This window comes from Toxotes jaculatrix, chromosome 21 (genome assembly GCF_017976425.1).
Source record: "Toxotes jaculatrix isolate fToxJac2 chromosome 21, fToxJac2.pri, whole genome shotgun sequence".
Taxonomy (NCBI): Eukaryota; Metazoa; Chordata; class Actinopteri; family Toxotidae; genus Toxotes; species Toxotes jaculatrix.
In genome coordinates, this window is record NC_054414.1 from 1951566 (window position 1) to 1969760 (window position 18195).

The 18195-nt window shown below is 42.9% G+C and overlaps 1 protein-coding gene and 2 long non-coding RNA genes across 3 annotated transcripts in view; all 3 read left to right on the plus strand.

Annotated features, from left to right (window-relative positions):
- Positions 1-18195, plus strand: part of LOC121175582 (transmembrane protein 94-like) — an 847517-nt gene that overhangs the window by 15643 nt on the left and 813679 nt on the right. The window contains exons 4-6 of the mRNA XM_041029401.1: positions 75-296; positions 437-561; positions 10757-10944. Coding sequence (XP_040885335.1) covers positions 75-296; positions 437-561; positions 10757-10944 — 535 coding nt within the window. The remainder of the gene's footprint in view (positions 1-74; positions 297-436; positions 562-10756; positions 10945-18195) is intronic.
- Positions 646-1668, plus strand: LOC121201060. The gene is made up of 3 exons (XR_005896582.1): positions 646-756; positions 1066-1239; positions 1485-1668. It is a non-coding gene; the product is annotated as an uncharacterized LOC121201060 (long non-coding RNA).
- LOC121201065 lies at positions 12100-12664 on the plus strand. Its single transcript, XR_005896587.1, has 2 exons — positions 12100-12237; positions 12481-12664. It is a non-coding gene; the product is annotated as an uncharacterized LOC121201065 (long non-coding RNA).

Genomic DNA, 18195 nt, shown 5'->3' on the forward strand with positions numbered 1-18195 from the left:
CCAGCAGCCCCAGTTCACCACCTGATAAGGCACAGTGTTGTATCCACTCCTGACTAACTGTGACTGCTGTACAGGCCCAGGAGGGGCAGGCTCTGCTCTGTCTACCGGCAGAGTCCTCCACCCAGCTGGGGGAGGGGCCCGAGCCGAGCGAGACCTCACACGACACCATTCGCTCATCTGACACGGTCCGGCTTCGGCGTTCCTGCCAGCCCGCACACAGTCGCACCAAACACCACTCTGGATCCAACGTGAGCTTCAGCCACGACACTGAGGGAGGCGAGGACGACCAGGCCCAGGTAAAGCTTAGACCTGAAACTGTACCAGCCGTTGTGAAAATAGGAAACATGCTATTGATTCAGTAAGCTGATGTAACTTTACTATTCCTGCTATGTTGTGATGGTGTTGGTCTTTTCATTTCTGTCCCATTTGTCTCCAGGACTTTGCAATGGGCTGCCCAGAGGCGGAGGCAGAGGACTTTGTGTGTGACTACCACCTGGAGATGCTGAGCCTGTCACAGGACCAGCAGAACCCAACCAGCATCCAGTTTGATCATCTCTCCTGGTGGTTCATCTCACACCAGTCCACAAAACCAGCCACCGCCCTCTGGTGACACATCCTCCCCCCTGATGCATCCAACAAGTGCAGAGATCTCAGAGCTTCTGTAGGTGGCAGGTCAGAATCCTGTACCTGAAGTCTGAGGTGGACAGGGTAAAGGGGACAGGACAGTCCCCTGTGGAGCTCCCATCAGCAGTGGCTGTAAGCAGCAGCAGGTTGTAGCAATCACAATCATAGGTTTAAACAGCTGAGACTCAGCGTCTGTCCCACTCCTCACCAGATGATGGCAGTGATGTGCAGAGTTGTTGTTGGCCAGTAAAGACATTCAGCCATTTCCCAATGTTTAGGTGTTTCACTGTAGGCAGAGGCTCCGGGTTGGTGTGAAACATCATTTAAACTGATCATCAGTATCAGATGATGTGCTGTTTGTGGGAAGAAAGACAAGTTTTCAGAACCAAATTAGATCATGTCTTATTATCTATTACCCTCATCTTTTCCTTTGTGTGTCAGGATTCACTCCCGGTGCAAGGGAGCTGTTCAAACAGGAGAACCACTTGGCTCTGTACCAGCTGCCATCTGGAGAGAAAACCAAGGAGTTAACCTCCCGCCACCTTCATTACTTCACCAAACGCCAGCCTCCCATGTCCCACCTCATCTCTCTGTTCGTACGAGACTCCTCCTCCAGTAAGTCTATACACACTTCAGTCAACCTGTGTCGTTCTACTGCTCTGTTTGCTTTTATTTTACAGTTTTTAATGAAAAGAGCTGATTTTTTTTTTCTTATATGTACTTGATGCATTTTGCTGTTACTTGTCCTTTGTCTGTCTCTTCACCAAATAGATGAGCAAGTTAAAAAAAAAGGTGTTCATGTGTATTTTCATGTCTGCTAATGTTATTCTCACTGTCTTTCTCTAACCTCTCTGTTGTAGATAACATCCAGATGCTGTCACATGGCTCGGCTGACCTCATCCTGGAAGCCTGCACTGACTTCTGGGATGGAACTGATATCTACCCCCTGTCGGGCTCAGACAGGTGCCGTCACACTGATCGCTCTTCTGTGGCTGTAAATCTTGAGTCAGACACAAGTATCAAAGTTTCATAAGCACAGCACAGGTGATATCATCCATATCTACACTCAGCTGCCACTTTATTATCCATGAAGCTCATCATGTTCAGGTTTTCTTCAAACTGTTTTAGAGACATGTTGGCTGGTCAAAATCAGGTGCCACATTTAAAGACTCAGTGTGGATGGGTCCAGATAACAAACCTCGTTTGCCACGTGCTCTTTTCCTCTGTTATGCTAAACTGTCCCATGGGAGAGACCACGTGGGCAAAGGGGGAATGTGTGCTGCTGTTAATTCATCATGGTACACACGTGCTTTTTCAACTATTGCACAGGACCTTTGCAGGAAATGCATCATTTGTGCAGCCAACAATGCATCAGGGGCTATTCATATGCCACCTGCTGGTCATCCACCTCCTGACAAACCCTTTGATCATTTAATGATGGATTTCATTGAACTAACACCAAGTGAAGGGAAAAGATACTGTCTTGTCATTGTTGACATGTTCAGCAAATGGGTTGAAGTTTTCCCCTCTTCCAAACAGGATGCTGGAGCTGTGGCTAAAGCACTGCTAACTGAAATTATTCCTAGGTGGGGAATTCCTTCAGTCATCAGCAGTGACAATGGACCAGGTTTTGTCAACAAGGCCCTGAAAGAAGTGTCAGACTATCTTGGGTTTGACAGACGTCATCATTGTTCATATCATCCAGTAGGTCCAGTTACACCCTCCCCTTACCACAGGTGCATGTGATGATGCTATGTTGAGATACTGTGCCAACTTGTCTACAACCTTGTCAGCATTACATTCACAGGTGAAAAGTGCCCTGCCATCTGCAGCCACAGCAGTCCTCCACAACTTACAGCCTGGAGATTGGGTTCTCATCAAAGACCACAGACGCCGTCACTGGAAACCAAGGCGATTCCAGGGCCCGTTCCAGGTTTTGCTGAAACAGCTGTAAAGGTTGCAGAGAAGGCCACATGGGTACACGCCAGCCACTGCAAACGGGTTCCTGAACCAAAGGCCGACAACCAGCCACCAGAGAATCAAAGCAAAGGAGGCCACATAAATTCTTTAGACCCAGAATAATGGTCTAGGGAAAACTGACTCATCCAGACGCTGAGGAAGACAACTGGGGTGCACGCCGTGCGCTGCCCCTAACCTGCAGCTGCGGTGGAACCGTCTGCAATATAAGAGTGAGGGGTGAAAGAGCGCCCTCCTCCACCAGTAGCATGCCAAGCTCCAACCAAGTGACTACAGAGTAAAGCTCTGTGTCACCAACAAGAGCAACAATGTAAGGTCTATTGATAGGTCAGTCACACACCAGATGGCCTCTCTGGCTGAGACTTGTGATGATGATGATATTGATGTTTTGACTGTTTGTATTTTTCCCAGCTTGCTATCAACCTAAGGACGTCTGTGTCCTACAAAAACAGCTAAATGCATATTTTAACATTTATCAGCTAATGATGTGTTTACTTAAACCCAAAGGAATGTAGTCACTGATCATATGATCAATTTGTATATACTTTGGTGTGGCCATTTTATGGCCAAAGGGGGAATTGTAATGCCAATTTATCATATAACCATATACTCTTTTATCAAGCATTCGTATATTCTCATGAACTCGTATATTCAATTCTGGGTGAAGTACATATAACATGACCTGTAGTGGCCTAATGTACTTTGTTTACTGTACTTTGTGAAGACACCTGTTATGTCTCCGGTGTCTCCGAGCACAACTTACAACTTATCTCTATTTGTTGACCTTCAGATTATTTTGTCTCCCTGCCATCCTTGCCATGCTGGTATGTGAGAAACAGGCATAAGTACTCTTGGAACTTGTAACCTGGGGTCAGACCTCTGTAGCATTTGATGCTGCGTGAGCTCTGTCCTTTCTGCACAAATGGATTACTCTGTAAACCTTATTTTAGAATAAAGCATCAAAAGACAATAACTGTCTAAAGAATTCTATTTCACTTCTCAAAAGGAGGAAAGTATTTTTCCACCACATATACGTTGGATTTCCGACTGTGATTGGTTCACACAGTTAACGTGGACCCTCAGCAGCAGACGTCTTGTCTTGTTGCAACATTAAAATTTACAGACAATATAAGTGAATGGTTAACTCCATGTATAATTTTTTTTTTATTTAATTTATTTTTTTAACGGTTTGTGGTGGGGAGACTTGGACTTCTGACCTCAGTCCTGTTTAGCCTGTGTGCTGGCTTTTGTGTGTGTGTGTGTGTGTGTGTGTGTGTGTGTGTGTGTGTGTGTGTGTGTGTGTGTGTGTGTGTGTGTGCGTGTGCGTGCCTGCTTCAGTTATTCCACGGCTATAAACGCTCTCTACAGTCACACCTTTAAAGTGGGGCTGTATGTGAATAGGTACTATTAGATTTTCTGCTTTTACAGCACTGAAGTACTCATGATCACTTTGTGGCTGAAACTACTGAAGATGGTTGTTAGACAAACATTACAATGCAAGAGAACATTTCTCATTTCATTTTTTCTTTGCCCTGTTTTCTTCTTTATTGCTTTACATCATGACAAACATATGTGCTATGCTGCATGAAGAAGACCCAGGTGAATGCTCTGTCTTAATCAGTGTACTTGTTATCTATAGTTCTACTGTTTTATTCACTACACAGCATGGATACTTCACACTGTGTGTTAAAGCATGTGCCTCTGGTACAGCCTGCAGAGTCCATGCTAACATCCTGATAACATTACCATGCATAGGCTCGGAGCTGATGCCTCGTTAATTGTCACTTGATTTGTATGGTGGGCTGTTGGCTGATGGACTGTGATATAGCTGTTCACAAGATACAAGAAATGTATATTTTGGATTTTTTGAAAGTGTCTATGTTCAGGACTTTTGTTTGTGTATTGATTATGTCATGTTAATAAATATCTTCTTTTATTTACAGTCCTGCTCAAAGTTATTGGCACTGCTGAATTTTAAGTACAGTTTAGAATAGCTTCACAAATAAATGGAAATCAAGCAGTTTTGTAGAATCACAATATTTAATAAAACGTCCAGAGTTATTGAACAACAACAAAAATGCTTCCATATAGTCAAATCAAATTTACAGACATAAAACATATGATGGACATAATTATTGGCATCCATTTGTTTTCATCTTCTTTTTCACAACCAAACCAAAATGTCTTTGGAACCTCACAGATTATTTTAGCCACGGCTAAACAAGGCCTTTCTTCTACAGAAATCTCTGCACGAATTTCACTAGAAAGCAGGACCAGAAGAGGATTTTCTGCAAGAAATATCTGAAAACTTTGTGCTGCAGTTTAATGGGACTGCCCGACACGCATTTGGAGTTGGAGGTGGTGAAAGCCATAGCTGAGGTTTGAACCTCGTCGTGCTACAGATGTCATTTTATGCCCATTCATTGCTACTGCAAGGAATCACTGGTATCCTCATTGGTGCGAGCGTGTTCAGTCTGATTGGATGTTGTATTATTCCCTGCATTAGAAGTGTCATTGTAAGGTCTATAGGTCAATCACACACCAGATGGCCTCTCTGGCTGAGACTCGTCTTCTGTCAGATGTTGAAAACCCAACTGATTTATTTACTGATTGGATTCCTCCTCTTTATGATGATGATGATGATGATGATGATGATGATGTTTAGGTTTTGAGTTTTTGTATTTTCCCCCAGCTTGCTATCAACCTAAGGACGTCTGTGTCCTACAAAAACAGCTAAATGCATATTTTCACATATATCAGCTAATGATGTGTCTGATGTAGTCACTGATCATATGATCAATTTCTATTCTTTAGGGTGACAATTACTGTTTAGTTGTGGACTGGTCTGGTCTCACATTTCATTTGTCCATGTTTTTTCTCTCTCCCACAGGATCCTACTCTTCACCCCTCCAACATCATGTAAATTAGCATATTGTATAGTTTTTACTGTTTTTTTAATGAGACTATTTGTTTTGAAGTCTTTATTATGTGTGTAAAAGTCCAAATAAATTCTGTTATGTTGCCTCTTGATATTTCTTAACTGTTTTGCAGACACATTTCCCAATGAGGACTGTTGAATGGATTTGACAGTTTTACTGTGCATGAACTGAAGCAATAAGACATGCCTCATGAACCTTAAACACTAATAAAAGTAAAATCAAGTGAGCTCTTCCTACTGAGAGCTCACTCTGTGTGTATGTGTGGAGCAAAAACATAACTGGAGATTTTGCTGAGTAGTTGTGATGGGAAGGCCACAGGTGACACACACCTTTGAAAGAAATGTAAGTAGGAAGCTTTTGGTAAACTGTTGATACTACTTCATATTGTAACATGGTTATAATGACCATGTTGGAAGATAATTGACAGCAGATTCACTGGTTGACTTTGCTTTTGAACACACCTTATATGACACAGATATATATATATATATATATATATATAGAGAGAGAGAGAGAGAGAGAGAGAGAGAGAGAGAGAAAGAGAAAGAGAGAGAGATCTGAATTTGGATAATGCAAACTATATATATATATATGTATAAGTGTATATGTATATGTATATATATGTATGTATATATGTATACGTATATATATATATATATATATATATATGTTTTATATATATAGTGGGAAAAGAAGTTGTTCTGTTGTTTGTGTTGTTCTGTAGTTCCAGAGAGCAAAGGAAAGCCGAAGTCAAATTCCTTTTTTGTTTTTGTGTGTATGCATAAATCTGGCCAATAAAACTGATTCTGATTGAAGTCTTTAATACATAAAGCCATGGAGTCAGACTGAAAGTGAACCTCTGGTAATCTGTGATCATTCCAAACACCTGTTCTGTGTTGGACCCCCATTCAGACGTTACTGCTGCTTTATGAGGGCAGTCACCGCAGGTCCCTCCTACCACTTCAGCCATTAGTCCCGTCCAATCAGAGTCCAGTTTGAGCCGCGCCAAAATTCAGTCGCACCTGTTGCCCATGCGCTAATCAAACCCATGTGACCGGGGAGGAGAGGGCTCAGCCAATAGCAGGACAGAATTTTATGTATGCGGCTTATAAGGCGTTGGGGTAACACTTGCTCGATTTTGCTGTGGAATACAGGATACCTTCCTGACGTTCTGTTTTGTCGAAGCTCTTTTTCTGGTCAGTGGACCAAAGTGAACTCGTTACCTGTAGACAGAGGAAGCCTGTGTGTTCATGTTTAGCGGGTTATTTGTTATTGTACTTTCTGGTGCACAGTGAAAGCTGTGACTGAGAGCAGAGAGACGATTCAGGCCTAGTGGAGCTGGAACTTCTGCGTGAGTCGTGACAGGAGGTTCACTGTCCGGAGCAGTCCAGAGGAAAAATGGCGGACGTGGAGGCCAGGTAAGGCCCACACAGAACGTTTAAAATGCAGAGCTTGAGTTGATTTGTGACCAGAGGCTAACATGTTTGATTATGTGCCGGGTTTCCGCAGGACGGACGAAGGGATCCAGCGGAGCAGCCGAGACCATTTGGGAGAAAGCACCGCGCTTGGCTTCGCTCATCGGCTCTAGGCTTATGCGCGCGTATGTGTGTGAGAGAGATCTGAGTGTTGAAGTGCAGGCTTGTGTCTTTAGCTCGGTTCAGATGGGCTTTGTAACCAGTATAGCTGCTTTGGAGTTTGGGACTGGCCAAGTGTTGGCAAGGCTTAGTTGTGGATTGGCATGCGCCAAAAAAGTGTAACAGACTGAATTTCTAAACGTTATATTTTGAATTTAAAAAAAAATAAAAAAAAATAAATAAAAAATATCCCAGTCCACAAGCATCCTCATTCACAACACGTTCACTTAGATTTTCACGTTATGATACATGTTCACATTATTGTCTGTATCTAAAAATATCAGATTTAAAATTTAAATGAAGATATGAAATAATTCAATATAAAATACAATGACTTAAATTATATTATTGCTTTCTTCCTCTTAGTACTTCTTTCTTCTTTCTCTTATTTTAGTATTAAAACTTTTTTCTTGTTCAACTTTGTGTGTTATGGGACTTGTCAGTCCAGTTCGTCTGTTTTTTGCACCAACACCACGTCAAATTCCTTGTATGTGTAACATACCTGGTAATAAAGTTTTCTGATTCTGATACTAGGTCATCAAATCAGTGTCAGTTGAGTCTGTCAACTAGGTTGCCTGTAGGGATTTTTAAAGTCCAGCAGGTGTCAGTATTCAGTGACACAGTATCAATACAGTTTGGCAATGTGTCAAAACGCTTCATGACGCCTCATCTACCCATCACTAGCAGTGTTGGCAGCATGGGTTGAGCTGCATGTCTTGTTGCCAGGCTTAATTGTGCGTAACTGTTGGTGTGGATGGCCTTGGGTTAGGTGTAGGGTGTGTGTTCAGCAGTGTGGATGAGGCCATGGCCAGTGTGGGCCCTCAGCTGCACCTTGAAGTGTTGCTGAATGTTGAAAATTCCAGGTTAAATATCCAAAGCCTGTATGTGCATGTGCCTTCTCTGCAGGAAGGATGAGCTGCTCTAGAGAATCATTAGAGGGTAAGAGAAAGCACATAAGTCAACATTGCTCAGTGTTTCTACATTTAAACATGTATTTGTGTGTGGAGCCCAGGTACGCCCCCTGCTGCATGTGGAAGTGTTGTAAGGTGTTTTAACTTCCAGAGTTTGACTTGCCTAGCACCTGTGGCTAATGTTGAGTGTGTTTCTTTGTGTGTTGTGCAGGATGGAGGAGCTGCTGATCCAGAGAACCATGAGGATGCATGTTGGCCAATACTGCTCAGTGTTTCTACACTGAAGGATTCATTTGTGTACACTCCCCAGCAACCGTGTGTGTACTGCATCTGAGTGGAAGACCTGGAGAAAAAAACCTCAAGGACTCATCAGTCAGAGTGGTCATGTGACTGTCGGCCTGCTGAAGCAGGGATGGAACCACAGGCTGTGTTGTGTAGTTTAGTGTTGTCAGGCTTAGTTGTGGCTATTTGTCACTATATGGATGGCACTGGGGTCAGTGTGGGTTTAGTGTGTGTGAGACATAGTTGCTGCTTGATGGAGAATAAAACTTATGCATGCATTAATGTCTCCTTCTTTCTTTCTGTGTGCGGCTGCTTCTGGCTGAGTGGCCATCCAACTTTGAGGCCATGGACAATGTGGAGCTCAGGTAAGGCCCCTGCTGCAGCTGGAAGTCAAGCAAAATATTACAAGTTAAAGGACTGACTTGATTAGTATCCAAAACCAATGTCTTTGTGTTTTTCAGCAGGAGGGAGGAGCTGAGTGAGAGGACCATTTGAGACCAGGTGAGCAAGAGCCACATTGTAGTGTTTCTACACTTATGCATGCACTAATTTTAGCGTGTGAGTGTGTGTTGTAGGTGTATGTGAGGTGGAGCCAGTGAAGGTGCTGCTGGTGAGGAAAGAGCGCCATCATGTGGGAGTGAGGGACACACTGCAATTGTTTGTGTGTTGTCAGAGCTCTTTGTGGTAAGTGGATTTAAAAAAAAGAAAATTAAGGGCTGTTTCAAAGGTGGTTTGTGTGCTGATGCTTCCTGTTTGTGTTTCTCTTGCAGGATGGCAGAGCTTATTTGGAGGGTCATGATAGACCAGGTGAGACGTTGCCTGTTGGTTAACATTGTTTAGTGTTTCTACACATGCATGCATTCATTTCTGTGTGTGTGTGTGTGTGTGAGAGAGAGAGAGTGAGTGAGTGCTAGGGTCAGTGTTGGAAGTGCAGGCCTGTCTTCAGCTCAGTTTAGATGGGCTTTGTTCTGTATCCAGGTGCATTGGAGTTTGGGTCTGGCTGAGTATTGTCAGGGCTCAGTTGTGGATGGATTCAGTGTGTGTGAAAAGCATTGAGGTCGGTGTAGGTTTAGAGTCTTTGTTTGTGTCAGTGTCGTCTGTAGGTGGAAACATACAGACATTTATCTGTTTTAGAGCTGGTTTGGGCTTTTTAGGCAGAGCTATAAATTCAGCTTCTTCCTTATTACTTAAAGCTATTTTTTTTTTTACATTTTAATTATTGTCACTTTATTTATGACCAATGACTTATGACTAATAGGTATGAATTTTATGCATTTATTTATTCAGACATGTTTATCCTCTCTATTATATTGTATCAAGCGGCTCTCTTGCTTACTATATATATCTGAGTGTGTATATGCACTCATTTATGCAGGAGATGCTACGTTGTGTGTGGAGACACCTGGTTGGCGTCTTAAAGGGACAGTCTCAGACACTGTGCTACACTTCCAGCCTTTTACACACTCTACCATTGACTGGTGTAGCCCACGGCAACATTTGGGCCATAAAAAGCCAGAAACCCTCATTATGCCCATAGACATGGAAACCATTTTATAGACTTGTTGCTGAGTGGACAGTATGTGTCTAATTTGCAGATATTGTGTGTGTATGTGTAGGTGCTGTGTTGTGTGGACAAACAGGGTATCCTGTCGTGGCCTAACCCCAGTCCAGAGACCGTGCTGTTCTTCAGCGGACGGGTCGAACCACCTCACAACAGCCAGGATGATCTCAGAGACGACCTGTCCGTCAACTCCTACTGCCGAATGGAGACGGATGACGACAGGGATGAGGTGTGTGTTTGTGTTTTCTCTGGCACCTTTTAGCCTCAGCAGCAGCCCCAATTCACCACCTGATAAGGCACAGTGTTGTATCCACTCCTGACTAACTGTGACTGCTGTACAGGCCCAGGAGGGGCAGGCTCTGCTCTGTCTACCGGCAGAGTCCTCCACCCAGCTGGGGGAGGGGCCCGAGCCGAGCGAGACCTCACACGACACCATTCGCTCATCTGACACGGTCCGGCTTCGGCGTTCCTGCCAGCCCGCACACAGTCGCACCAAACACCACTCTGGATCCAACGTGAGCTTCAGCCACGACACTGAGGGAGGCGAGGACGACCAGGCCCAGGTAAAGCTTAGACCTGAAACTGTACCAGCCGTTGTGAAAATAGGAAACATGCTATTGATTCAGTAAGCTGATGTAACTTTACTATTCCTGCTGTGTTGTGATGTTGTTGGTCTTTTCATTTCTGTCCCATTTGTCTCCAGGACTTTGCAATGGGCTGCCCAGAGGTGGAGGCAGAGGACTTTGTGTGTGACTACCACCTGGAGATGCTGAGCCTGTCACAGGACCAGCAGAACCCAACCAGCATCCAGTTTGATCATCTCTCCTGGCAGTGCCACCTGCCCTCCCTCAAGCCACTGGGCCTCAACATCATGCTGAACCTCTGCAACGCCAGCGTCACCCAGCAGCTCTGCCGCTTCTCTGACCACCTGTCCAACCTGGCTCTGCAGGAGAGCCACGGCTCTGTACTGCCTGTCTACGTACCCTGGGGGCTCTGTGAGCTCTCCAGGCTCATAGGTGAGCTTGGAATGATGGTGCTGCTTTGACATCTGGTTGGTTTAGAGCCACCTGTTAATACCATGACCTGGTTTGCCTCATAGTTTGGCTTTTTGTTAGGTCATGTGAGAACACAGTGATCAGAGGTTCAGATGATTTTTCTTCAGTGGTAAAAGCTGATCTGGCTTTCATCCCACTCAGCATGAACTCCAGATTACATTTTACCCCAGAATAAAGTCCTTGCATAGATTCAATTTCCGAGCACTGTGAGAAGATCTATTTCTCACATGGTCTTCATGATAAATTAAGGCTACAAGCAAGTTGCTGCTATGTTGGATTGATGGACTGGAGTGGGAGTACTGCACCTGGCTGAACTGCAAGTGAACCATAATTAAAAAATGGCCCTGAAGGGCCCTTCCTATAGAGAGCTGCAGAGTTCCTGAGTTCCTGCTCAAATCCAGTTTGCTGTCCAAGTGGACACCCAGGTTTTTGTTCTCCTGTACCACCTCCACCATCTGTCCCCTAATGAAAAGAGGAGTAGCAGGAGTCCTGGGTCTCCTGAAGTCCTCCACCAGCTGCTTTGTTTTGCTGATGCTGAGCTGCAGGTGGTTCAGCTCACACCAGTCCACAAAACCAGCCACCGCCCTCTGGTGACACATCCTCCCCCCTGATGCATCCAGCAGCTGCAGAGATCTGAGAGCTTCTGTAGGTGGCAGGTCAGAATGCCGTACCTGAAGTCCGAGGTGGACAGGGTAAAGGGGACAGGACAGTCCCCTGTGGAGCTCCCGTCAGCAGTGGCTGTAAGCAGCAGGTTGTAGCAATCACAATCATAGGTTTAAACAGTTGAGACTCAGCACAGTAACTAGGCTGCGTCTGTCCCACTCCTCACCAGATGATGGCAGTGATGTGCAGAGTTGTTGTTGGCCAGTAAAGACATTCAGCCATTTCCCAATGTTTAGGTGTTTCACTGTAGGCAGAGGCTCCGGGTTGGTGTGAAACATCATTTAAACTGATCATCAGTATCAGATGATGTGCTGTTTGTGGGAAGAAAGAGAAGTTTTCAGAACCAAATTAGATCATGTCTTATTATCTATTACCCTCATCTTTTCCTTTGTGTGTCTGTTTGTGTTTGTGTGTCAGGATTCACTCCCAGTGCAAGGGAGCTGTTCAAACAGGAGAACCACTTGGCTCTGTACCAGCTGCCATCTGGAGAGAAAACCAAGGAGTTAACCTCCCGCCACCTTCATTACTTCACCAAACGCCAGCCTCCCATGTCCCACCTCATCTCTCTGTTCGTACCAGACTCCTCCTCCAGTAAGTCTATACACACTTCAGTCAACCTGTGTCGTTCTACTGCTCTGTTTTCTTTTATTTTACAGTTTTTAATGAAAAGAGCTGATTTTTTTCTTATATGTACTTGGTGTGTTTTGCTGTTACTTGTCCTTTGTCTGTCTCTTCACCAAATAGATGAGCAAGTTAAAAAAAAAAAAGCTGTTTATGTATTTTCACATCTGCTAATGTTATTCTCACTGTCTTTCTCTAACCTCTCTGTTGTAGATAACATCCAGATGCTGTCACATGGCTCGGCTGACCTCATCCTGGAAGCCTGCACTGACTTCTGGGATGGAACTGATATCTACCCCCTGTCGGGCTCAGACAGGTGCCGTCACACTGATCGCTCTTCTGTGGCTGTAAATCTTGAGTCAGACACAAGTATCAAAGTTTCATAAGCACAGCACAGGTGATATCATCCATATCTACACTCAGCTGCCACTTTATTATCCATGAAGCTCATCATGTTCAGGTTTTCTTCAAACTGTTTTAGAGACATGTTGTCTGGTCAAAATCAGGTGCCACATTTAAAGACTCAGTGTGGATGGGTCCAGATAACAAACCTTGTTTGCCACGTGCTCTTTTCCACTGTTATGCTAAACTGTCCCATGGGAGAGACCACGTGGGCAAAGGGGGAATGTGTGCTGCTGTTAATTCATCATGGTACACACGTGCTTTTTCAACTTTTGCACAGGACTTTTGCAGGAAATGCATCATTTGTGCAGCCAACAATACATCAGGGGCTCTTCATATGCCACCTGCTGGTCATCCACCTCCTGACAAACCCTTTGATCATTTAATGATGGATTTCATTGAACTAACACCAAGTGAAGGGAAAAGATACTGTCTTGTCATTGTTGACATGTTCAGCAAATGGGTTGAAGTTTTCCCCTCTTCCAAACAGGATGCTGGAGCTGTGGCTAAAGCACTGCTAACTGAAATTATTCCTAGGTGGGGAATTCCTTCAGTCATCAGCAGTGACAATGGACCAGGTTTTGTCAACCAGGCCCTGAAAGAAGTGTCAGACTATCTTGGGTTTGACAGACGTCATCATTGTTCATATCATCCAGTAGGTCCAGTTAGGCGCCCTCCCCTTACCACAGGTGCATGTGATGATGCTATGTTGAGATACTGTGCCAACTTGTCTACAACCTTATCAGCATTACATTCACAGGTGAAAAGTGCCCTGCCATCTGCAGCCACAGCAGTCCTCCACAACTTACAGCCTGGAGATTGGGTTCTCATCAAAGACCACAGACGCCGTCACTGGAAACCAAGGCGATTCCAGGGCCCGTTCCAGGTTCTGCTGACCACTGAGACAGCTGGAAAGGTTGCAGAGAAGGCCACATGGGTACACGCCAGCCACTGCAAACGGGTTCCTGAACCAAAGGCCGACAACCAGCCACCAGAGAATCAAAGCAAAGGAGGCCACATAAATTCTTTAGACCCAGAATAATGGTCTAGGGAAAACTGACTCATCCAGACGCTGAGGAAGACAACTGGGGTGCACGCCGTGCGCTGCCCCTAACCTGCAGCTGCGGTGGAACCGTCTGCAATATAAGAGTGAGGGGTGAAAGAGCGCCCTCCTCCACCAGTAGCATGCCAAGCTCCAACCAAGTGACTACAGAGTAAAGCTCTGTGTCACCAACAAGAGCAACAATGTAAGGTCTATTGATAGGTCAGTCACACACCAGATGGCCTCTCTGGCTGAGACTTGTGATGATGATGATATTGATGTTTTGACTGTTTGTATTTTTCCCAGCTTGCTATCAACCTAAGGACGTCTGTGTCCTACAAAAACAGCTAAATGCATATTTTAACATTTAGCAGCTAATGATGTGTTTACTTAAACCCAAAGGAATGTAGTCACTGATCATATGATCAATTTGTATATACTTTGGTGTGGCCATTTTATGGCCAAAGGGGGAATTGTAATGTCAATTTATCATATAACCATATACTCTTTTATCAAGTATTCGTATATTCTCATGAACTCGTATATTCAATTCTGGGTGAAGTACATATAACATGACCTGTAGTGGCCTAATGTACTTTGTTTACTGTACTTTGTGAAGACACCTGTTATGTCGCCGGTGTCTCCGAGCACAACTTACAACTTATCTTTATTTTTTGACCTTCAGATTATTTTGTCTCCCTGCCATCCTTGCCATGCTGGTATGTGAGAAACAGGCATAACTACTCTTGTAACTTGTAACCTGGGGTCAGACCTCTGTAGCATTTGATGCTGCGTGAGCTCTGTCCTTTCTGCACAAATGGATTACTCTGTAAACCTTAATTTAGAATAAAGCATCAAAAGACAATAACTGTCTAAAGAATTCTATTTCACTTCTCAAAAGGAGGAAAGTATTTTTCCACCACATATACGTTGGATTTCCGACTGTGATTGGTTCACACAGTTAACGTGGACCCTCAGCAGCAGACGTCTGTATCACTGTTTTTTCAATCAGACTAGCCGTCTGTGTGGTGCTGTCATTATTTCAGATGGACATGAATTGAACATTGCTCCTGTGTACATGTGGGTTGGTGGTATTTCTTGGTAGTGCATTCATTTAGAACTAAATACCAGCTGTTTTTACACATATGGAAAGTCATTGTTGGTAAAAATGAGCCTTGGGGCCCCAAGTGATTAATTTTATTTATTTCCAAAAAATGTTTTACATCCCAATATATAACCACATTGAAATATAAAATTATATATATATTGTAATGTTAAAATATTTCCCTCCTAAAAGAAATAATTGTCACTGTGGATTTTCTCCATATCACTCACAGCTGTTTCTAAACAAACCTGTAGTCCATCAAGTGATGGACACCATGAACCTGGGCATTTGGGGGACGCTGAAGTTCTGAGGTCTGTCCAGCCTGGACTGTTTTCTCTATTGTTTTTGCTGGGGATTTGGAGGGTCTAACCTCTGTGGGTTTCACAACTAAAAACAAACTCTTCATTGATATTTTACAGGGTGATTCCAGGGTTCAGCATTTCCCCAGCAGAATTGAATCTCTGGTAGTGTGGAGGTTTTGGAACTAAATCCAAATGCTTGTTGCAACATTCAAATTTACAGACAATATAAGTGAATGGTTAACTCCATGTATTTATTTATTTATTTATTTATTTTAATTTTTTTTTAAACGGTTTGTGGTGGGGAGACTTGGACTTCTGACCTCAGCCCTGTTTAGCCTGTGTGCTGGCTTTTGTGTGTGTGTGTCTGCTTCAGTTATTCCACGGCTACAAACGCTCTCTACAGTCACACCTTTAAAGTGGGGCTGTATGTGAATAGGTACTATTAGATTTTCTGCTTTTACAGCACTGAAGTACTCATGATCACTTTGTGGCTGAAACTACTGAAGATGGTTGTTAGACAAACATTACAATGCAAGAGAGCATTTCTCATTTCATTTTTTCTTTGCCCTGTTTTCTTCTTTATTGCTTTACATCATGACAAACATATGTGCTATGCTGCATGAAGAAGACCCAGGTGAATGCTCTGTCTTAATCAGTGTACTAGTTATCTATAGTTCTACTGTTTTATTCACTACACAGCATGGATACTTCACACTGTGTGTTAAAGCATGTGCCTCTGGTACAGCCTGCAGAGTCCATGCTAACATCCTGATAACATTACCATGCATAGGCTCGGAGCTGATGCCTCGTTAATTGTCACTTGATTTGTATGCTGGGCTGTTGGCTGATGGACTGTGATATAGCTGTTCACAAGATACAAGAAATGTATATTTTGTCTATGTTCAGGACTTTTGACAAATTTGTTTGTGTATTGATTATGTCATGTTAATAAATATGTTCTTTTATTTACAGTCCTGCTCAAAGTTATTGGCACTGCTGAATTTTAAGTAGAGTTTAGAATAGCTTCAGAAATAAATGGAAATCAAGCAGTTTTGTAGAATCACAATATTTAATAAAACGTCCAGAGTTATTGAACAACAACAAAAATGCTTCCATATAGTCAAATCAAATTTACACACATAAAACATATGATGGACATAATTATTGGCATCCATTTGTTTTCATCTTCTTTTTCACAACCAAACCAAAATGTCTTTGGAACCTCACAGATTATTTTAGCCACGGCTAAACAAGGCCTTTCTTCTACAGAAATCAGAAAGCAGGACCAGAAGAGGATTTTCTGCAAGAAATATCTGAAAACTTTGTGCTGCAGTTTAATGGGACTGCCCGACACGCATTTGGAGTTGGAGGTGGTGAAAAGCCATAGCTGAGGTTTCAACCTCGTCGTGCTACAGATGTCATTTTATGCCCATTCATCGCTACTGCAAGCAATCACTGGTATCCTTATTGGTGCGAGCGTGTTCAGTCTGATTGGATGTTGTATTATTCCCTGCATTAGAAGTGTCACTGTAAGGTCTATAGGTCAATCACACACCAGATGGCCTCTCTGGCTGAGACTCGTCTTCTGTCAGATGTTGAAAACCCAACTGATTTATTTACTGATTGGATTCCTCCTCTTTATGATGATGATGATGATGATGATGTTTAGGTTTTGAGTTTTTGTATTTTCCCCCAGCTTGCTATCAACCTAAGGACGTCTGTGTCCTACAAAAACAGCTAAATGCATATTTTCACATATATCAGCTAATGATGTGTCTGATGTAGTCACTGATCATATGATCAATTTCTATTCTTTAGTGTGACAATTACTGTTTAGTTGTGGACTGGTCTGGTCTAACATTTCATTTGTCCATGTTTTTTCTCTCTCCCACAGGATCCTACTCTTCACCCCTCCAACATCATGTAAATTTGTATATTGTATATTTTTTACTGTTTTTGTATTTTGTGTACTGTTTTTTGTAAGTTTACTTTCTTTTTTCTTTAGATTGTGATTGTATGATGTCTTTTAATGAGACTTTCTTTTTTTTGAGGTCTTTATTATGTGTGTAAAAGTCCAAATAAACTCTGTTGTGCTGCCTCTTGATATTTCTTAACTGTTTTGCAGACACATTTCCCAATGAGGACTGTTGAATGGATTTGACAGTTTTACTGTGCATGAACTGAAACAATAAGACATGCCTCATGAACCTTAAACACTAATAAAAGTAAAAGTGAGCTCTTCCTACTGAGAGCTCACTCTGTGTGTATGTGTGGAGCAAAAACATAACTGGAGATTTTGCTGAGTAGTTATGATGGGAAGGCCACAGGTGACACACACCTTTGAAAGAAATTTAAGTAGGAAGCTTTTGGTAAACTGTTGATACTACTTCATATTGTAACATGGTTATAATGACCATGTTGGAAGACAATTGACAGCAGATTCACTGGTTGACTTTGTTTGCTGTTGAACACACCTTATATGACACACACACACACACACACACATATAGATAGAGAGAGAGAGAGAGAGAGAGAGAGAGAGAGAGAGAGAGAGAGAGAGAGAGAGAGAGAGATATCTGAATCTGGATAATGCAAACTATATCTATATCTATATCTATATCTATATCTATATCTATATCTATATATATATATATATATATATATATATATATATATATATATATATATATATATATACAGATATATAGATGTATAGATGTATAGATATATCTATATGTATGTATGTATATATAGTGGGAAAAAAAAGTTGTTCTTTTGTTTGTGTTGTTCTGTAGTTCCAGAGAGCAAAGGAAAGCCGAAGCCAAATTCCTTTTTTGTTTTTGTGTGTATGCATAAATCTGGCCAATAAAACTGATTCTGATTGAAGTCTTTAATACATAAAGCCATGGAGTCAGACTGAAAGTGAACCTCTGGCAACCTGTGACCATTTCAAGCACCTGTTCTGTGTTGGACCCCCATTCAGACGTTACTGCTGCTTTATGAGGGCAGTCACCGCAGGTCCCTCCTACCACTTCAGCCATTAGTCCCGTCCAATCAGAGTCCAGTTTGAGCCGCGC